The sequence below is a fragment of the Amphiura filiformis genome, chromosome 7 (genome assembly GCF_039555335.1).
Source record: "Amphiura filiformis chromosome 7, Afil_fr2py, whole genome shotgun sequence".
NCBI lineage: Eukaryota > Metazoa > Echinodermata > Ophiuroidea > Amphilepidida > Amphiuridae > Amphiura > Amphiura filiformis.
Window position 1 is genome coordinate 38670360 of NC_092634.1, and position 23559 is coordinate 38693918.

At 34.8% G+C, this 23559-nt stretch overlaps 1 protein-coding gene across 1 annotated transcript in view; it reads left to right on the forward strand.

Annotated features, from left to right (window-relative positions):
* The first annotated feature begins 11881 nt into the window (after positions 1–11881).
* LOC140157835 (uncharacterized) overlaps positions 11882–23559 on the forward strand; it is a 39784-nt gene continuing 28106 nt past the window's right edge. Inside the window, exons 1-4 of the mRNA XM_072181083.1 lie at positions 11882–12194; positions 12811–13151; positions 18038–18207; positions 22007–22168. Coding sequence (XP_072037184.1) covers positions 12974–13151; positions 18038–18207; positions 22007–22168 — 510 coding nt within the window. The 5' untranslated portion in view covers positions 11882–12194; positions 12811–12973. The remainder of the gene's footprint in view (positions 12195–12810; positions 13152–18037; positions 18208–22006; positions 22169–23559) is intronic.

The following is a 23559-nucleotide window of genomic DNA, read 5'->3' on the forward strand; positions in this document are numbered from 1 at the left end:
GAAATTCATGATACACCTCATATGATAGTCATAACCTTGGTCCTCCACACAGGGAGTGTGAATTTCAAATCGACTTATCTGAGTGGGTGACTCCTTTTGAAATCTATACCCCCTTTGTGGGAGATTAAGGTCATGTCTTCCATAGTGCCAAGTGGGTGTATGTATTTCAACCGGAATAGCCCAAAGCGGCTATGGATCTGTGGCATTTGAAATTTGAGTGATGTTCTGAAGCATCCACAAATGATGACGAAAATGAAAAAATGTAGTCATATAATTAGTCTAGTCCAGCACAGCAGAATTAAATGCCATGTTCATGGTCAAATTGCTTTGAAGAAACCAAAATTTGCTGGGTGCATTACATAGTGACAAATCTACACCTTACGGTAAAATCCATAGTGACGGATGTTGAGCTCTCAAAATAATTACGCAAGACATAGTGACGGATAACTTTGGCAATCTATTACATGATATGTGAGATGAGAGAATGATTTCAATCTATTCAACCAGATTAATCCACATACCTTGGAGCAACCAACGTTGCGGTCAGTACCACTGACCTTGAGCTGAGTTGTGATGTTAAACACCTCTCAAGTCCCGATGAGCAATGTTGTTTGCTCCAAGGTATGTGGATTAATCTAATTGAATAGATTGAAATCATTCTCTCATTGTATGATTCCCAGATGATTGAGAGTATTCACAACATATGTGAGATGTACGTTTTGAAAATATCTTTCAAGGGTCTACTTTTAATAGACACATGAATTGCTGAACATTAATGGCAAGTTTATAATCTATGCCCAATACAATTTACCTACTCAACATTTTCCTCATGCCCGTTTTATGATAAATTTGTGATCAACATCTGTCACTATGTAATGCACCCTGGGTTTGACATCCATCACTATGTAATGCACCCAACAAAATGAGTTTAATTATATTGGTAAGTGCAATAAAACAAAACTTTCACATTTAAGTTAGAGATGATGTCAGTCAATTCCGGTTGCCATAGAAATGAATGATTATCACTGATAACAGAGAGGTGCTTTAAATAATTTAAACATAACAGTCATACTTTTTATTGTTTACAGCAAACTTAAAAGTTGTGATTCAATTTTCGTTCAAAAGATAGAAGACCTGTACCAAAAATATGCAAACCAAATAATTACAGATATTTTCAGTTGAATTAGTTTTTACTAACTACTATATTTTTGTTCATTTGTTGTGTGTTATGGTACTCATATAGGTGCTTCTTTTGTATGTTTTTCAAGTTATACACCCAGTTAAATGCAACATTCAACTCGTACTACTTTGAAATCATTTTTTGCCATATTGTATACAAAAAGTGCTAGTTAATAACAACTTATAGGAGATTTGTAGGAGGTTTGTATATGATTTTATCCATGTACTAAAATGTGGCCCAAAGTCAGGATCAAAGAAGGTTTTGGGTGAAACAAAGCACCCAATTGACTCAAATTTCAATGTTACTGCAAGAACATATTGGCCATGAAAAATAATTGTTGGTTGGCGTAACATGCCAAACAAATTGTTTGGTTGGTCGGTTGGCTTTGTAAGTTTCTCAAGTTATACACCTGGTTAAACGCAATGGTCAACTCGTATTATCAGTGCAGTTAAATTTGAAATCATTGTCTGTTTGGTGTAACATGCCAAACAAATTGTTTGGTTAGTTGGTCTGCTTTAAAAAAAAAATTTATTGTCTTGTTTCTAAAGGAATCAAAGGATATGCCATGCCAAATAAAAACAAAACACAATTTGGACTGCCCCCTCAAAAAGGTGAATGCAATATAAAAATGCAGAGAAATACATTATACATGATGGACGTTATGAGGATTAAGGTTCTCGTATAAAATCCATTTGGCTTCCTCGAAAGAGTGACTGATGTCAGTACTTTGTCACAGTTACTTAGTGTATTTAATGTACAGATGTACCACCTTTGATCTTATGTGTAAACACGCCAGTCCTTTGTGCACGATTTAATACTACACATACTGGAGCATACGCTGACATCACTTTGAAGCCAAATAATAGCCTACTTCATAAGCAGTTTGTTATTCATTCTAGAAATTCACTGTGTAGAACACGGTCAACCATTTTGTCCTCAGAGGGCGCTCCAGCCGAAAAAGTGAATGAGATGGAAAGGGAAAAAACCGCGAAGTACCAGACGCTCACTAACAAGAGATCTGATTGGTCCGAGCCTGGCAAGGTCGTAAGGCAGCCAATCAAGAAGGGGAATAGCCCCGCCGCAGTTACTACCTCACAAGGGTGACGTTACTGATATGGCTTGAGCTGGGGCAATTAATACAACCTGCCTTACTCCCCCCGAACATAGAGAAAAACCCAGCCAAAACAAAACCAACAGGAAGACCCCATGGTGACAAAAACGCTTTTGAATAGACAAGCTATTAAAAACCGCACTTATTTTGAGTGGCTATACATGTGTAGGTGCTTAAGTGCTAATTTCACTAGCAAGACACATTTTGACATTATTAGTTGAGATTGGTATTGTTGTTGAGGCCACTGACCAAATTTGATACATGTATATGTTGATGGTGAATATCCATAATAATGATAGTAACATTTGAACAAAACCAACTCGGTGCTGAAAGTAGAAAATGGAATGTCAAGGATTTGCCCAATACTGCAAGCCCAACTTAAGGACACAATTCAAAAATGCTAGGGCCCGGATAAAGGGGTAAATTTTAAATAAATATAATTAAGACTGTGCCATAGTCTAATTTGTGTAAAACGGGTAAGATTAGAAGTAAAAGACAACTCCCTGAACTGCATGTCCTAGAGAAGAGGAAAAGAATAAAGTGAGTACTAAGTTACTCTTGATTAGCAGCACACATTTTGTGATGTAATAATTGCCAAATATTTACCAAGTACACCTTAGATACAAAAAAGAAAAAGTGATATAATTTTTTTTTTAAAGTTGATATGAACAAATGAAATGCTCATGTTATTTGACAAACTGTATACAGACAAAGGGTATCAGGCTATTCCAGAAATTATTTACCCCCCCCGAGAAAATAATCTTGCCGAACAAATAAAGGAATTCCCACATGGTAAAATTGGACGAACAGATTAACTAAAAATAGAAAAAAGCGAAGACCACTTATCAATGCAACAAGTTTCCTCCTGGCCCTTGCTTAGGTCAAGAGATAAAATCTGGAAATTTGTATCCTGTGCCTTGATACAATAGCTAAAACATGTGTTGCTTAGGTTTATGTCTCACAACATGGAACACATTGGGAATTCCCTCCAAGAAAACAAAATTTATTTGGGGAATTCCTGCCATAAAATGGTGTAAAAAAATTCAGGAATCCCATATCTTCTGGTGGGGTGTACATAATTTCTGGAATAGCCCATCAAATCTGTTTAAAATATAATTATTGTAACAATGCTTTATTTGTGACACGATCTGGTCCACGGGGCCCAAAGGCGGCAAATTGGAAACTGAGGTAAAGGTAAAAATATGGAGTAAAAAAATAATGAAATACATAAAGAAAATAGACATCGAAAAACTTCATAACTTTAGAACTAAGTATGCTACACCTTTGGTGTTTTCAGTAAATGATAGCCTATTCTATGTTAATGTAATAATTACAGTTAACTCAATTTCAAAAATGCCTCCTTTGCCCCCATGGATCAGATCATGTCACATTTACTCAATATATAAATTGTAGCATTTAGATTATGAATGTATTTTTATGTATTGATTTTATTATGAAAAGTTTGATGTAATTTTACTAAGGAATCTACATGTATAAAGAGAATGTTTTATATTGGGATAAGGTGGTGATGTGTATGATTTTATTAGTGGGAAAAGGTGATATACCGTATTTCGTCAAATAGTCGCCCCCCCTCAAATAAACGCCCCCACCACTTTTTTTCAACTAAGATGTTTCAAAAATTCGATATTTCCATGCTATCTTGTGTAGTAAGCTTACCAAGTTGCTCACATGGTCGCATGAGTAGCAGCAATAAATGGCGAAAATCAGGCATCCGAACCGAAGTGAACCAAAAGTCAGTGCCAAAAGGTCATAGTTCGTCATTTTAGCGTGACTTTTAAGCTTACCTAATGATTTTAACGGAATTTTCGTACTAAAATGACCTCTAATAAACGCCCCCCCCTTGGGAAAATGTTACGCCCGGGGCGTTTATTCGACAAATACGGTATGTATAAACAATTAACAATTTAATATAAAAAAAATACAACTGGCTGCATAGAACAGTCAATTTTATCAACCATCAAACCTACTCAAGTTTACTACAAAAATACTGACTTTCTGCGAGAAAGTTTTCTCACATTTGTTGTGCATCAAGAAATGACTTGGGAAAACTGGGTCAAATATGAAACTTGTTTCATTATGGTACATGTACTTGAGTGTGAGCAGGAAGTCAATTATTAAAATGATTTCCCTCAAACTTAATTTGAACAAACAGTTCCTTTTTGTTTTACACTATGTCATACAAATACGTCGAAATTGCAACACATAAGTGGCGTACATGTACGTGAACTACCAAATATATTTCCGAACAAAACATTTTTGAAGGATATGCTACTAATAATGGAGTTGATACTCATCCACTGTTATCTCTCAGTGGCACAATTCCATTTGAAATGGTAGTTTAAGGTTCAAACTATTAAACTGAATAACTATTATAGGATACAGCTAGCTCTAAACCTTTACTCCACTATGTGAAACAGATATTTCACTCTACACCACTATGTGTTGCGACTGACAAATCCATGGCAATGAGGTAGAACCAAGGAGTATAGCTAACACCACTTTACCATTTTTGTGTGTCGCTCATTCAGGGCAAAATAGTGTACCTCCAGATTATTTTTGCTTCAAAGTGTATGGTTGTTTGCGTTCTGCATGTAACACATTGTGCTAAAAAAGTGCTGCATGCAAACAAAATTGTTTCGCTTGCCCAAGATCGCATTAGTTGGAGAAAGCTTGTAGTCGCCTACTCCGCAGCCGACTGATGATGATGATGATGCATGCGCAAACCTTTGTAATGCTCAGGCTTAAAGATTCCAATTAGAGTTCCATTTTGGGCTTGAGCCAATAAACGCCAGAGGTCCAATATATACTCTCCATGAGAAACAAACCAATATGGCAGATTTACCATATCATGATCGTGTTACGCATGAGACAATTTTGAGTCTGTACTCGTTCTATGAAATCTCTTCCTTCCACCATAGACTGACAGTTAAATTTCTAGTTGATTTTGTCCATCATCGTCAGTCGGCTGCAGAGCAGGCTACTACAAGCTTTCTCCAACTATTGCGATCTTGGGCAAGCGAAACAATTTTGTTTGGCTGCAGGATCCCTTCAGTATCTCCCAGGAGGTGCTGGACATACTGAGTACAGTGTGCGCGGCCGCCCCAGTTTCCTCTTCCCATGTGTGGAATATAAAAGGCATATTCTTTCATAGGCTCGTCGTCGTCAAGATGCAGTATACGGCCGAGAAATTTGAGGTGATGAATCTTGACTCTGGCAACCAGTGGAGTGGTGTTGGTCAGATTGTAGATGGTTTCATTTGGAATCCGATCCACACGCTTGATGTTTAACGTGACTCTGTAGCAAGATGTTGCAAAGGCATTGATCTTGTTTTCCATGTCCTTGGTGATTACCCATGATTTTGGCCAAGTATTATAAACCAAAGGGGGAACACACCCCCCTTCCTTCCCTACCTACCTTCCCACCCAACCTGGGGTTTTATGCTTATGAATGCAAGGTGTATTATACCGATATGTACTATACTGTACTGTTAAGCTGAATATATGTGTAAGCTGCAGTCTGAAAAACTCAGGTTTTTTGTTTTTGTTTCATTGTACTTAACTTGTATATATGTCTTTCTATTACCGCTTTGATTATATCTGTGATTCCAAATTTTGCTGCTCATGAAATGGTTTAATTTGTCTTTTAATGAATTGTAGCATAATTAAGAGTTTAGCCAGAATGTCAAAGTTCCTATATAGTCAATCACATCCAGAGTGGTGCACTACAAAAAAAAAGGAATTGATAAAAATGGCCATGACAATAACCATCTACCACTATAATTAAAGACAGAGATAAAAGAATTTATTGCGTCTGATGTCACTGTCAATTACGATCCTTGATTGGTTAACACAGGTTAATCAGCGCGTAAAAGGAAGACCGATCTATCTGGTGCTGATCGGGAAAAAGGAATAGCAGCAAATGGCGAAAAATTACGTACTTTTACAAGGCAAAAAGCAGCTTTTCTAGGCATTGTTGACATGGTGCCTTCACCAAAGAAAGTTTCCTACTATAAAGACCTAACTTTTGAGATGGTTTGCATGTCGAAAGGTGCAAAATTAACAATAAGGCATCCTCGTTCAGCAAGTCATCATCACGACACTTGTAAACAAACCGTGCTCAAGTTTGATTGACAGGTGACGTCAGACGCGATAAATTGTCTTTATCTTTGTCTTTCATTGTAGTGCAGTTTTTTGTGATGAAAATTGAAGTAGTTGACATTTAAACTCTATATGAAATTGCTTGTTTACATACACTTTGCTGTGAATATATGTTTCTTTTAAAAGCTATTCTAATTTTAAGAGTAAATTTTAATGTTTTTATATTGATTATTATATCAACACTTTCTTAAATTTACATCGGATAGCTTCATTGATATCTTTTTTGTTTTCGTCTGATGTTAACAATTTGTCCATCCATATAATCAATGGACAGGTAGTATGCTTGAAATACAAGAGTAACATGTGTACAGGCAGTGGCGGCGGAAGCATTCAGATTTAGGGGATAGGGGTCGGGGAAGAGCATATTTTGTTCCTGTTTTACTGGAACTTTTGGAAAAATTTCAATTTCAGACTATTTTAGCCCCTAATGGAGCTATGTTTTGCTAACTGATGGGCCAGTGTGTACGAAGTGCACAATATTTTGCAATTTTAACTAATTTGATGCACAGGGCAATTGTTTTTAGGGGACATCCCTCCCTTGCAAAAATTTAGGGCCTCACTTCTGCTGCCTATGTGTACAGAGCTTGAAATAAGGCAGGTTCTAGGGCCAGAAGCCTGTAAAAATCACAGCTGGTCCGCTGATACGCTGCCATAAAATTTTGTCACCAAAGTCAGTAAGACGATCATAACTTTATACTTTTGTTGTTGATTTGTTAAGTTATAATGTGGACCGGTGTAACATTAAAATTTTACAATTTGTCTGATGTTAATGGACAGGTAGTTAGATAATGCCTGAAATCCAAGAGTAGCTGTGTACAATGGCTATTCCAGTTGAAATCCATACACCCCTATGGAAGACATTACCTTAATATGCCACACAGGGGGTGTAGATTTCAATTTGTAATGTCCCCTTCCTGTGTGGAAGATTAAGATCATGTCTTCCATAGGAGATGTATGGATTTCATCTGGAATTGCCCAATACTTGACAAGATGGGCCCTTGGGTCAATAGCCTGTAAAAATCACTGCGAGCTGGCCAATACTCTACCCTGCAGGGCCCATGTCACCAAAGGCAGTAAGACCAACACAACGCTTACTTCAGAATCAATCCATTGCATTCCTTGTTCTTGTTGATTTGTGAAATCTTATAAGTGTCTGAATGTACACAAATGTACCATTAAAATTTTACTTTACAACTTTACATTAATTAGCATACTATTTTCAAAATATACACTGAGTATCAATGAATTCTGACAATTAACTTCAAGTAGAAGTAGATTGTACTGCATATCAAGAGAATCAAATAGGATTCATAAAGATGAGCCCTTGTAAAAAAATCCTACCGTATTTTTGATGAAAATATTGTTGATAGAAAGTTGCTTTCTGTTCACTTTTCAGCGATATACAGCTTTGTTTTTAACTGTTATTAGCTTACACTATGCACTCAGTGTTATGATGTTTTTGTATTAAGCTTAAGAGTGACATAATTATTGTCAATAATTTTGAAGTATGTACACATGATTATAAAATCTCAAATAGGTATAACGATCAAAAATATTCCCAAATAAATGTAATTTTTGAAAATATTATGATGCCTTCATGTGATTTCTTGGTGTAGAGCTCTCTGCTTTGGTGAGAAAAATTGGTCGAGTAGGCTAAAATTTACATAATTATGTTACTTTAAGGGCTCTGTCACCCACCTGTGCACAGTATTTTTGTGGGACCTAAGAGCACATCAGACATATCAAATTGTATTGTGAATACGAGGGATGTATTGATGATATCAAATAATTATGATATTTTAAAATTTGCGATATCGAAATTTTGGTCTTTTGGGAAACTACATGTATATATGTAAAGTGGTTTTTTTTCGCAGTACAAAAGGTCACAATTTTCATATGAAAGTTGGCTTTTCATCCCAGCTACATATCACTGTAAATAAAAAATGTTTAGGTTTCTGTAAAAATTTTTAAACACACGAACATGTTTATGAACAACTGAAAATAGTTCACATCCACATAAACTAGAAATTATACAGGTATTCATTCATGGTGATTTTATTTAAGGGCTCGGATCGCAATGTTTTCAGGTATTTTTTGTGGGATCTGAGAGCACATCAGACACATCAAATTGCATTTTGAATAAATGTAGTTTTGATGTCAAAAAATTTCGATTTTTTGAAATACGCGAGAGACAGAGAGGGAGACCGATTATACACAATGGTATTTTGGTTTCTTACCCTAAACAATTAATATAGTAGAGAGGTCACTTTAAGGCTACATAGGGTCCCGTGCAATATTTTTGGACAAAGGTGCCAGCCGGGTTATCTGTTTAACCCGGCTGGCAATTCTGAAAAGTGATGTGAACTGAGATATTTTGGTTAAAAATGTGTTTTTTGTGCCTTTTTCCCCATTTGTACCCAAAAATGTCGAATTCAAAATAGCGTAAATAACTTCAAAAGAAAACTGACTGCAACCTTAATTTTTGTAATAGAGTAATAGAGGGTATATGAATATTTTATATCTGTGAACAAAAATATTTCATCATAACATATGAGGCGAAATTTGGGTTAAAACATGCTTTTTTCATGCTTTTTATCATTTTTTCAACCAAAAATGCCCATTTTGCGTTATTCTTTTTGGAATGACACTTTGTTTGACAAGATATGTATGTCAATGTATTGAGCTGGATCTGTGAATTAAAAAAGTTCCAGTGACTTATTGCTGTGACCCATAGTTTTTTACTTATGCCTTCCAGAAAACCATAGGCCATTTCAGCATGAAATACATATTATTTGGATTTTTCCACTTTTATACATGTAAATGCATATGCATATAGCAGGAAGGCCGCAATAACAAGTCCTATGATTTAAGAATTAGAGAGGCCACATATTGATTTTGAAGTTTTCGTCCAATATTTTTGAACAAAATTTCTTATGGTGTTAAAATGTATCTGCACACCCAGATCTTTTCATTTTACCTAGCTGGCATTTCTGAAAAGTGACGTAGGATAAGATATTTGGGTTGAAAAATGCAGTTTTTGTATTTTTTAAAACCAAAAATGCCAACTATTATAAAAACAGCTGAAATTGAATAAAGTATGAACATGTTACATGCATATTCAATATTTGTTAACAACAAAATTCCATCTTTATATTTTGACCAAATATTTGAGGCAAAATGCATTATTTCAGTGATTTTGTTCAATTTTGACCAAAAAGTGAATTTTACATGGTAAAGCAGGGGAAAAATTCAAATTTAAGATATTTGAAATAAAAAGTATACCAATGTATTCATATGAATGTGTACATAAAAAAAGTGAATCATGGCACTATGCCCTCTTGAAAATCAAAGGTCAGCATAAAATGCTTGATTTTGGCTCAAAAATGGCAATTTTTAGCTAAAAATGCTAATTTTTTCAACAATTTTATTGTTTACTTGATACAAAAAGTTTTTATTGCATATAATTTCAGGATAGTTGCAGGAGTCACATGTTGGTCAGTTACCATAGCAACCAAATTTCCGCCATTTTTCAGTCAATTTTCTTGGCAAAACTGCCAAAAGCGATCATTTTTTCTTGACCTTCGATTTTCAAGAGGTCATAGGTCAAAAACATTTGTTTTCAGGAAGTTGTCGTGATTGACTTTTTGATATGCACATTCATATCAATGCCAAATTGGTATACTTTTTATTTCAATTTTTTTTAAATTCCATTTTTTACCATGTAAAATTAACTTTTTTTTGGTCAAAATTAAACAAAATCGTCAAAATAATGCATCTCACCCAAAATATTACATCAAGATATAAAGAAGAAATTTTTTTGTTAACAAATACTGATTGAATACACATGTAACATGTATTCTCCACATTCTTCATACTATATTAACTTTCAAAGTTATATCTGTTTTAATAATTGACATTTTTGGTAAAAAATGGAAAAAATCACACCAAAACTGCATTTTTCAACCCAAATATTTTAGCTCATGTCACTTTTCAGAAATGCCAGCCGAGTAAATAAAAAAGATGAGACTCTTATGGTTAATTTTAACCCGGCTGGTACCTTTGTCTAAAAAATGCACGAAAACCTTAACTAGAGCACATAAAGCGATTTGGCCTCTCTACTAATATGCATAATTAATATGGCCTATGCGGGACTTTTTCGGTAGAAATGCAAAGTCGCTAGTAATGTTGTCTTACCAGTCTCCGGAGTACCTTCTATAAAATCAAAATATAGGTCCTTACGTGGGGTGTCACTCAAAACCAGTCTTGGACGCTCATGTTGATTTGTTTGTCTTATATTTATTCAAAGCCCGGTCGCTGTTTGGGGTTATTTACACACATGAACGAGGCATCAAAACGTGCAGACCATGCATAAACTGGGTTCTCGACCCTATTTCAGTCTGAAAATTTGGATGCACAGGTTTTGAATTTCGGTATTTGTTTTATTATTGTTTTTTTTTTTCTTCCTTCCCTTAAATGCACAAGACCAGCTTCACGTGCATTCATCAATCATCATCATCTTCATGCAGAGAGTGACATATGTGCATCATGATTTGAACGAAATTAAACATTGCAGTATAGTGTTACATATAAATAGAACAATGTACTTTGGTACATTCAATATGCCCGGGTCGACATTGATCACACTACAAAAATAAGCTAAAAATAGCTTTATTGTGTGTTCAGTGATGTTGCTCTTTTCCACTGCACTGGCCACCAGTACCCGTTACAAATCACGTGATTTCAGCTTTGTTCCCCACAAAAAAGTGTTACCATGGGTACGGAGGAAGCAGCTGTTCTATTGATAATAGGCTTAAATGCTAGAAGGCACTTTACGATTTCTTTGTTGTTGTTGTTTAACTTGTTTTCTTTCTTCTTTTTTTCTTTGTCTTTTTTTTCCTTCCTGTAAAATTTTTAAACTATAGCTACAATGTGAAAAATATAATTCTTCGTATTATCTAGATGATATCACTTCGTAGACTCACTGTTCTCTACACTTCTACCAATATCCATTTCTACCAAATCTAACAGGGAATAAAATTGAAAAAAAAAATAGAATATCCTCAGATTTTATTACGATTAAAATAATTTGCTTCAATAAAGGTTCGTATGAAGATGATATGCGGGGTTGATACACAATTATTATCACAAATTTGTAAAGAAAAGCAACAGAAAATCTTGATACTTAACTTGACGACAAAAAAAAAAGGTGTGCAGTAGAATGTTTTGAAAATTATGTACTCGTAAAAATTAATACTTTGCACAATGCAAGCGGCTTGCGCACTGACACAAGACATTATGCTGGATAATTTTAACATCTCGTGCCCTCTCATGATCATGAACCAATTTATATGTGGTTTCGATTTTTCCACCAAACTAAAGATAGGTTAACATGATACTATACTGCATCATGAATAAATGAATGACCCCATATAGCGTGAATGTAATTTGATATTCGGTTTATAAAACATTCTATGTTTTGCCAATAGCTCATAATGCATTTAGCAGTGTGTTATTCGCGCCATCAGTGGGATATGTTGTTTCTGCTGCTTATGCGAGAGAAAGAGTGAGAGAGAGAGCGCCACTTTGCATGACCCTTAATCGGACAAAGGTCTTGATGAATACAAGATAAACATCAAGAGTCTCTAATAAACACTCTATAAACGTCATGCTGGTATTGTCTAGGACCTATGCACCTTAGATACGACTGTGATTTAATTACGGACAGGTAAGGGGAGATTTTGTAAAATTTTCACGCAGGAAATTTCAATCGTCTGGGTGCTGATAAGCTTAATAACTTAAAAGACGTGTTCCTGCCTGTTTAATCGGGCGTGTTGTAAAAGCAGGTGATATATTTCTCATTAACTAAGTGTTAAGTGTGCGGTAAGCGTGCGTGCTAATTAAATAATGTTATATCAAAAATAAATATATGGAACTTTATCGATCGGGTATTCTAATTTTATACGGTTCAATGTATATTTAGTGTTATACTCTATGATATAATATTAATAACAATTAATTTATGCTGCAGAATTTTACCTTCAGATATGTATAAATCGGATGTTGGTGTTTATCTAATTTAAGCCATGATTCGATTATATGAGATAAAAATTGCAATATGCTTCTGCAGATATGAAGTAGAAGTACATGTGTGAGTCATCCAGCAATCAGCTCAAGGGCAGCGCTCACCGCTCACTGCATAGAATTTTATATTAACATTCTGCCACCTTAACTAGTGGGAGCATGTGATTCAATCAATAATATATCATATTATTTTTGTATGCAGATTACATGGACGAAATAAAACATGTGTATTGGTGTGATTCTCTTTTCTAAAATTACAGCATTCGTAATGCATTTACCCAGCTGTTGACCCAGGAGTACGTATTATAGTGGCCGCCGTGCATACGCAGAGAGGATCTCCCCATATATTATGATTATGCTCCTAGTACCAGCATCAACATCAGCTGTATATTCATCATCATCAACATCTTCATCCTCATCACCATGTCTGTTCCGGAATTTATCAAGCGTTCTCTTATATCTCAATTTATTATTATGTTAATATTTGTCGTGAGTGGTCTCATCGTATGTAGTCTTCAGACATTAACTATATTCTTATGGCCTATTAACAAGAAATGGTACAGGCTTCTTAACTGCTATCTCGTCTATATGCACTGGGGACGTAAGTATTGCTTAAGATATAAAAACAAATTCGATTATTTCTGATATAAATTTACTTTTACATTAATTTATCCATGTGCAGATTTGTCATAGTAATCAATAAACCACGGGCAGTGTAAGGTCATTGCGCTTCCGTGGCTATATATATCTCTATATATATCCGATATACTAATAACGGCATTTTATACCAGTATGTTATTATTGTGCGTGTCACAGTGACGGTAACAGAAATTGTTTTGGGGTGGGGGAGGGGAAAGTGAATTTTCGAGAGGGGGGGGGGTAACAATTTTTGTACAGTAGGCCTATTGCCACAAAAAGCGGAAATGTTCTCATAATTTCGAGTTTTACTGGGGTATGGGAGGGCAAGAGTTCTGACCGGGGAATCCCCCCGTGCCGCCGCCACTGTAATGTAATTTATTAAGCTTACTTATAATATTTTGAATGGCACATTCAACTTTACTGGTCTCCTCAGATATCCAGATATAGGCCTATGTGTAGGGGCATGGGAGCCCGGATGGGGTGGACTCGGGCGGGGTGTGTGCATGCAGCCCGGGCATGCAGCATGCATATGGGGAGAGAAAATTTAAATTCAAGTTATACAATGCAAAATGCGACAATAGTAATTAATGATAAAAAAATTATCAAAGTAATGATAAATTTTAACAGTTAAAAAAGGAAAGGGGCTTCAGTAGTAATTTATTCTTAAAGCAATAATCTTAAGGGAGTACTACACCCCTGCCCAATTTTATGCCTATTTTTGCATTTTTCTCAAAAATTATAGCGCATTGGTGACAAGTAAGATATGTATATTATAGGGGCAAGGACTACAACTACTGCACTGGAAATTGTATTTCAGCACAGACAACAGTTGTGGAGTTACAGTCAAAAATGAGGGAAAACCAATATTTGATCAATAAATCAATAACTACTTGCCTTGAGTTGCTGAATTTTTAGTGCAGTAGTCGTAGTCCTTGCCCCTATAATATACATATCTTACTTGTCACCAATGCGCTATCATTTTTGAGAAAAATGCAAAAATAGGCACAAAATTGGGCAGGGGTGTAGTACCTTAAAGCTTTCAAAATTTTAAAAAGGTCAAAATTGAGATGGGAAAAAATCAACATTGGAAGATTGTTTTACATGCCCTGCTGCTCGTTTCGAGGGGTGAGAACCAGAAGGCTCTAAGTGCAAAAGCCATGTAATGATCATACAGGCGGTTTTTTTTTACTTAACGTGCTTAAGGCCTTTTTTGTATTTCATGCCCGAAAAAAACTAGCTTTTTATTTATTTATTTCGTATTTATCATGTTTATTTAAGACCTTCTGCCTCTCTTTCCATGCATTCTGCCTCTCTTTCCATTAGGGCTAGCTGATAACATTTTCTGTGGCTATATAGCTATAGTACTTCCATGATTTATATGACAGTATACAATCTTAAGGGCTGGGGTATGAACGTTTGGACAGTATTTATTTTGGGACATTAGAGCACATCAGACATATCGAATTGCATTCTGAATACGAAGAATGTCATTCTGATATCAAATATTTTTGATTTTTTGAAATTCGCAATTTAATACACATTTTATGGCAAATCATTAAAAATTGATATTTTTGATATTTAACAGTACTTGAGTAAACTTTATAAATCTGATGATTTATACTTAAAGTGTATGTAGGTGGGATGAAAAGCCGACGATCACTTGAAAATTTTGACCTTTCGTATTGAAGATATGGATTTTTTTTCCCAGAACACCAAAAAAAATTATGTCTTTTTGGGAAAAAATCCATATCTTCAATATGAAAGGTCAACATTTTCAATTGACAGTAGGCTTTTCCTCCCTGCTACATACACTTTAAGAATATATCATTAGATTTATATAATTTACTTCGAGGACTGTATTATATCAAAATTTGAAAAATATCAAATTTTTATAATTTGTCATAAAATTTGTATTAGGCCTACATTGTGATTTTCAAAAATGAAAATTATTTGATATCAGAAAGACATGCTTCGTATTCAGAATGCAATCGATAGGTCTGAGGTGCTCTCATGTCCCACAAAAAATACTGTCGAAACGCAATAAACGCTCATTTTAGATCCCTTAAGGTGCCAAGTGTTGTAAGGATTATTTTGGTTCCAAAATTTAATTTCGGCCAAATATGCCCTTATGGCCTTCCGGTTCTCAACCATTTTTCTTAGTTGTCATAGTTGGAGGTATAGCCTAGAGGATGTGGTTAATAATGGGAAATTATTAAGGAGTACTTCATCATGTTTCTGGTGATTACAAAAATGGCCAATTTCTTTTCATTTTGATAAAAATAAAATTCAAATCTTTTCTTAAGGGGGTACTACACCCCTCCTGTCCAATTTTGTGCCTATTTTTGCATTTTTCTCAAAAATTATAGCACATTGGTGACAAGTAAGATATGTATATTATAGGGGCAAGGACTACAACTACATACCTGAAAATTCAGCAACTCAAAGCAAGTAGTTATTGATCAAATATTGGGTTTCCCTCATTTTGACTGTAACTCCACAACTGTTGTCTGTGCTGAAATAAAATTTCCAGTGCAGTAGTTGTAGTCCTTGCCCTATAATATACATATCTTACTTGTCCCCAATGCGCTATAATTTTTGAGAAAAATGCAAAATGGGCACAAAATTGGGCAGGTGTAGTACCCCTTAATATGTTGCAAAATGTCTGTAAAGATGGTAAATATGATCTAAGCATTAATCCTTGTTTTGACATGGTTTTACACAACAATATGAAATTCAAATATTTTCCTAATCTGTTACAAAATGTCTATAAAGATCCCTGTTTTGACTGCTCAGTGCCAAAAGTGGGTAAGTGCAATATCCGCTATGTGTAGTTGCCAAGTGCAGATTATTGCAATATACTTTGTGTAAATTGCCAATGTCTGGGCCAGGGAACAGGGGAATACTTAAATTTTCCCCTGAATATGGACCCAGTATAAAGAAGAAATAAACAAACAAACAAACAAATGTCCACAGGGCAGCTACTGCACCTACACACTTTTAGCACTGAGCAGTGGAATATAGGTATATGAAATAATGAAAGAGTCACTTCATCACTCGTTAAAACGTATGTGACAGGAAACGTATCATCAACTTTCATAATTTCGGTCCAATTTTTATTTTATTATTCTTTGCCAAATATTTATGAAATAATTATTAGTAACACTATTACTCTGCCCTACCATGACAAAAGGAATTAATGACCAATTTTGTAGGCCTGCTCTCGAAATATATGCCAAAAACATATATTTCTTTGATTTGTTTAATATTGAAGAAAATACTAAGATTATTTGACGGTTTAATAAGTTCATTAGTTGTAATTTATCGAATACCAACCCCTGATATACCAACAACTTTCTTTTAAGATGTTAGCTAATTTGCCTAAAATTGTCAAAACAATAGGCAATTATTTGGTCATTGCTTCCTTTTGTCGTGGTTTTTCAGAGATTGTCCTATACTTTCTATGTAGAAAATTTAAGGAAGCAAGTATTCAACATTACATTTTACAACTAGAGACATAACTAAGCTATGCTTTAATTCTGAAGAACGATACTTGTATATATAGGTGTAATATAAGCAATAAAATGCATTTAAAAAAATGGCCATTGCTTCCTTTTGTAACTGTTGGTAAGGTTTTCTGGTGATTTTAAATCATAATAATGAGGTAAAGTGGAAGAAACCCCAATAAGAAAACCCACTTAAGGCCGTATAAAATTAATGTTTTGGTTCTCGTCCAGAGGATTTTCATAAATTGATGAGGGAGGGAGGTGTTTTTTTTGTGTTTTTTTGTTTTTTCAATGTAAAATTAGCATTGTCAGTAGTTTTCGGTCTTCTCCAACAGTGCTCGAGGAAACGATGAGGCCCTTTTTTTTTTTTCAAATGTGAGATTCTGAGGATAAACCCCTAGAGTACCACAAAAAGACTTGGAAGTGATGCTTGTTCTCTAATAAACTTATTTATATGTATGAAGATTTCATAAATCATTCCAAAGTCTAAAAAATTGAAAAATCTATAAAAAAAATCTGACAAATCACAGAAATTGAGGAGGGAGGGGACGAGAACCAAAATATTAATTTTACACGGCCTAATATATACCTATTCCCGGTTAACTGTGGTGATCTATGGGGGATATAATGTCTTAATTTTAAATTCAAAATTGCTCTGTTGTCCTACAAACGTTACACATTGGGCTGATTCCAATTAAAGGTGGGTAACCTGATTGACAATCTCATCCCCCACTTTAGATCAACAAAATGCTGATTTTAGTATCAGATGAAAGCTCATATTTTGCTCATAAACATATTGAAATTTGGCGTTCCAAATCGGTATATTTCCGAAGAAATCATCAAAAAACTGTAAAATTAGTCTAAAATATGGTATACCATATTTGAGACTAATTAGGCAGTTTTTTGATGATATCTTCGGAAATACACTGAGTTGGAACTTCTAATTTCAATATGTTTATAAGAAAAATAGGACTGTTCACTTGAAATTAATATATTACATGATCATGATGATTATCATTAATAAAAACACCGTAGACTACCAATATCACGCTGTATAAATGTCGGTAAGTCCATTAGGAATTAGTCACATTTACAAAAAACATTTACATGTTCTTTTTGCATGAGTGCTTGAAAGGGGTGACATTTTATGTTATACGTAAGTTTTAAAGAATTTGATTTTCCAAATATATCAGGTCACCTTCCTTTAAACATCATGCCGAAAATCAGGTTCGAAAACAATTAACTGAATTCATTTTAAAAGATCGTATTCGTACGTTATGGTTTTAATGTTAATTTCTTAGCTTATAGGCAACACTTATAATTGATTACTTTATTCCATTAACAGAGGTAGTATTCCTGTGCGACTATTGGGCCGAGGTAGAACTTCATATCCATGCAACACCCGAACTTTGGCCTCGAGTAGGAAAAGAACATGCATTAATGGTTTGCAATCATCGAAATGATCTCGACTGGATAGTAACATGGATGATCGGGGATAGAGCAGGATTTCTCCAGGTTAGTATAATGCTGAAATATGCTAAAATGATGGGGATGATGATGAGGTAGAGAAGGATTATGATGATGTTGTTGTTGTTGTTGTTGTTGTTGTTGTTGTTGTTGTTGTTGTTGTTGTTGTTGATGATGATGATGATGATGATGATGATGTTGTTGATGATCATCATGATGATGATCATCATGATGCTGACGATGTTGATGATGAACATGATGATGACCATGATCATCATCATCATGATCACGATGGTGATGATGTTCATGTAATGCATCATTATCATCATCATCATCATCAGCATCAGCATCATCATCATCATCATCATCATCGACATCGTCGTCGTGTTGAGGAGGAGGAAGACAAATATTAGGAGAAACCAATCAAACACAAAACGTTGAACAGGAAACGTTTAAATGTCTGGTTATATAAAGGCCATAAAACGTTTTTAAAACATTCAAAAACATTTTTGAAACATTGCTACAAAACATCCTAACATACTGATACTGTGTGGACAAAATAGTTTGCAAAACTGTTGTACAATAACATTTAGACAACATTTTCAAAATGTCGTTGAAAGTGTTTTTGCATATAAAACATTTTTAAACGTTTTCATCACCTTTATTATTTTTCAAACGTTTTCATCACCTTTATACATGTTATAACCCGACATTTCAATGTTATCAGAATGTTTTATCCAAACCAAAAACACGTTTGTAACACGTTTAAATATAACGTGCTTAAAACGTGTGTTTGTTGGGGGAGACTTATAGGAAGAGAGGATATTGTGATGATAACAACTGATAATGAGGAGGAGTATCATCAGAGAATTAACATTATTATAAAGAAAGCAGATAATTGCTCGCTACCATCGTGGTCGAGTTTTGCTTTAAAAAAACATTTATGGAGTAGTTACAGTGCAAAATACTTAATCATTATGAATATTAACTAATGTAAAAGCTGGCATAACCTATTTTACATCTGAGATGATAATACCTAAATCGAATAAAGAAATACATAACCACGTCATTAGCAAATGTGTTGATATAATCGGTCAATAATTCATATACCATTAAAGCGACGCTGCCTGTAGTCATCTGCTATAGTAATTTAATGGTAGACTAGGTTTACATACATACGTTGCATTAACCGAGGTTTACCTAATGTATCATGTGTATTGAATTGCCTAAACACATTTTAATGTCTTTTAGAGCATATCGTTTTGTTTTACTATCTTTTAAAAAAACTTACATGGGTATATACTCATTCAGTATCATATAAGTTCATCTAAATTATTTATATATGAGGCGTGAGTATATTATAGGGTGTGTGTGTATGGGGTGGGGGAGATGGGCGGGTGTGCGTGCGAATTTTCTTTGAGGGGATAGTCAGCCCTCCCATATGCCAAAAGGTGGGACAGGTGTAATTGACACTTTTTTGTGTGGAAAGATCATAGAAACTCTTTACATGATTCATTGTAACAGGTATAGAATTAAATGTAGAAAAACAGGTTCAATTCAAATTTTATGCATATTAATTAGCTAATTTGCATATTTAATTAGCGAATATTAGCCGTTTTTCAAAAAAATGTGGCTCCACTATACAATGTCCTATTGAGACACTTGAGGTGTCAAAATAAAGCTCTTGCTAAGATCTAGTGCATGAGCCTATTTCCAGTAACATCAGACAGGGTAGGAGGTGTAAGACCTATGATTTGGGGGGGGGAATGATAGCTTATGTGTACAAATTTTGGCATATTTGGTCATCTGATTTTATCAATATCCAAGAAACATTTCAAAGTAGGTTCTTGCACTAGATAATGGTATAAAGAACATAACTGCCAACTTTCAGGTCTATAGGGGGTATACTTTAGGAGCTGCATTTTTTCAAATGTCGACTTTTGGTGAAAAAATCAAATGTGTGAAAAACACAAGGCAACGGGTTCGTAAACAAAGAAAATAATAGATTCTTGTTGTAATTAGCACGCTTTTTTTATACAATTTGCATAATTTTTCCGGATTTTTTTTTATGTTATCAAAACTGCATACATTTAAGTGTCTAAAAATGACAAAAACTAATTTTTGATGAAATGATGATTTTGGCCTATCTAATTACACCTGTCCCACCTAACAAAATTAATCTTTTTTGGGATACTTGATTAAAACTGTGCTCAGCCTTCATAGACTTGTAAATGTTAGTTAGGTCCTTTTGCCGTGGTAGGGCACTAGGGCAGTAGTGCTATATGATGTGTTTTAGAAGACCTATAATTATGTGAGATGCAAAGACAATAGATTCAATGTCGTCTTACCAGTTTCCGGAGTACCTTCTAATAATGCATGAATTAGAGCAAGCGAGATAGAAATAGAGAGACTGTTTACATGGTATGTGTTTTTTCCTTCTGAACAGCAGGCATTACTATTAGGCCTATACACAACTTTTTCAGTAAAAATGCAAACTCGCTAGTACTGTTGTCTCTCCAGTTTCCGGAGTGCCGTGTTAACAGTTTAATAACACCATGTATATCATGCATGAATTAAACCCGGGGGGGGGGGCACTTCAATTTGAAATGGATATAGGTGTAGGGCTGGCGCTTTCGCACTAAGGGGCATTCGGTGAGAGCAACATGTAAAAAATATGGGGTCATTGGGTGAGAGCATGATTTTTGGCATTCGGTGAGAGCAAAATGTAAAAATTATGGGGTCATTGGGTGAGAACATGACCTTTTTTTAAATGGAATCTTTGGGTGAGAACCAAAACAGCGCCACAAAAACCTCAAAAATCGAATTTCTAGTTCTAAATGGCTTCAAATTTCTTTATTTTTTCAAAATAAGTAACAAAATCAGTGATAAATGAAAGTTGCTGTTCAAATTCAAATTGAATTTTTAAGGGTCTTTGGGTGACAGATCAAATGGAAAAATAGGGGGTCTTCGGGTGACAGAGCGCGGAGCGAGCATGTGTTCGTAAAAAATATGGGGTCTTTGGGTGACAGCGATGCTGAAAAAGGGGTCTTAACAGCCCTACATACGCGTCACCTCCAAAGTTGAGTGCCCCCCGGGGAATTAAACAGATCATGTGTTTACTTTTACAATACAAGTGTTTCCTATGCTGGTGCCCTGCAAACCTAATACGTGTGTTTGGTGCCAACGGGGTTGGGGTGCGTTGAGGACGAGGAGGGGTGGGTGTACGTGTGTAGTACGTGTGGGTGGTGTGTGGAGTGGGCTGGGTCGCTGGGTAGGGGTGGTGGTAGGGTGTGGGGTGCGTACAGTACACCCCCACGTGTGGTATGTAGGTTTGTGTTTACGCTGTTCTACTTGTTTCCTCATGTCATTTGCATAATATAGGATATTTATATAATTGCCTAATGAACCATTTCTTGTCTTTCTTTCATTTTTCATTTTTCATTTTTTTTTTTTTTTTTTTCTTTCTTTCTTTCTTTCATTTTTCATTTTTTTTCTTTCTTTCTTTCTTTCTTTCTTTCTTTCTTTCTTTCTTTCTTTCTCACAAGTTCTTTCATATAGTTTCATTTATTTATTCATTCAGTCAGTCAGTCATTCATCTGCTATATTAATTTCTTGGTAGACTAAGTTTACATACATATATACGTTGCACTCACCGAGGTTTACCTAAATGTATCATGTGTATTGTATTGCCTAAACACATTTTAATGTCTTTAGAGCATGCCGTTATAGTGTTTGTTTTATTATCTTCTTCAACGTACCTACATGGGTTACTCATTCAGTATATTTACGGTCATTCATTTGTTGTTTTACCCATTCATTCATTCATTCATCTCATTCTTCTTTCCAGAGCTGCAAGAGTCTAGTTAAAAACGAATCTCGTTACATTCCGTTCATTGGCTGGTCGTTTCTATTCCTGGAATTTATATTTGTGAAAAGGGACTTTACCAAAGACAGAGAATCTCTCATCAAAGGCTTCCAAAGTTACGGCGAATACCCACTCAAGTGTGTGGTAAGTAATTAAGGCGGGTGGGAAAGGAGACGTAAAATATTTGACGTAACATGTCTACGTTATTTAATCTATTGCCATTCTATTTCCAGTACTTGTTTAAGTTCTAACGAATGTTTGATGACGTAAAATCGAAAATATATTTCTACCACTATTATACGTATCGATTTTACGTCATCAAACATTCGTTAGAACTTTTAAGTTCTAACGAATGTTTAAAAACATTACTGGAAATAGAATGGGACTAGATTAAATAACATAGATATCGAGGGCTTATAGAGCAAGAACTAGCTATGTCCACAATTACGTGTTACTCATTTCGGCATCAAATGGATGGTTAATTCTGCCCTCCATAATAAATGCAAGTGACTTTGGGGTATATGCATGGTCACTTAAACAGTTAGCATGGTTAGTTAGACGCATGCAAGTGACCATGCACATACCCCAAAGTCACTTACATTATATTATAGAGGGCATAATTAACTGTCCATTTGTTGCCGAAATGAGTAACATGTAATTGTGGACATAGCTAGTTCTTGTTCTAAGCCCTCGATATGTTTATCAAATATTATACGTCTGCCTTAAGGGATCTAAAATGAGCGTTTATTGCGTTTCGACAGTATTTTTTGTGGGACATGAGAGCACCCCAGACCTATCGAATTGCATTCTGAATACGAAGCATGTCTTTCTGATATCAAATAATTTTCATTTTTTGAAAATCACAATATAATACAAATTTTATGACAAATTATAAAAATTTAATATTTTTCAAATTTTTGATATATAACAGTCCTCGAAGTAAATTATATAAATCTATTGATATATTCTTAAAGTGTATGTAGCATGGAGGAAAAGCCGACGGTCAATTGAAAATTTTGACCTTTCATATTGAAGATATGGATTTTTTTCCCAAAAAGACCTTATTTTTGAGTTTTGGGAAAAAAATCCATATCTTCAATACGAAAGGTCAAAATTTTAAATTGATCGTCGGCTTTTCATCCCACCTACATACACTTTAAGTATAAATATTTAGATTTATAAAGTTTACTTCAAGTACTGTTAAATATCAAAAATATCAATTTTAATGATTTGCCATAAAATGTGTATTAAATTGCGAATTTCAAAAATCAAAATTATTTGATATCAGAATGACATTCTTCGTATTCAGAATGCAATTCGATATGTCTGATGTGCTCTAATGTCCCAAAATAAATACTGTCCAAACGTTCATACCCCACCCCTAAAGGCCCATTCAGTGATTTGCTCATCCGAACGATCGTAAAAATAATCAAAATTAACATTTTGGTACCTTTGTCATTGTCATAGATGTGCTAACATAGCCTGCCAGTGGTTCATCCGAAAGATGCATATAGTTAAGGCATTTTACATGAATC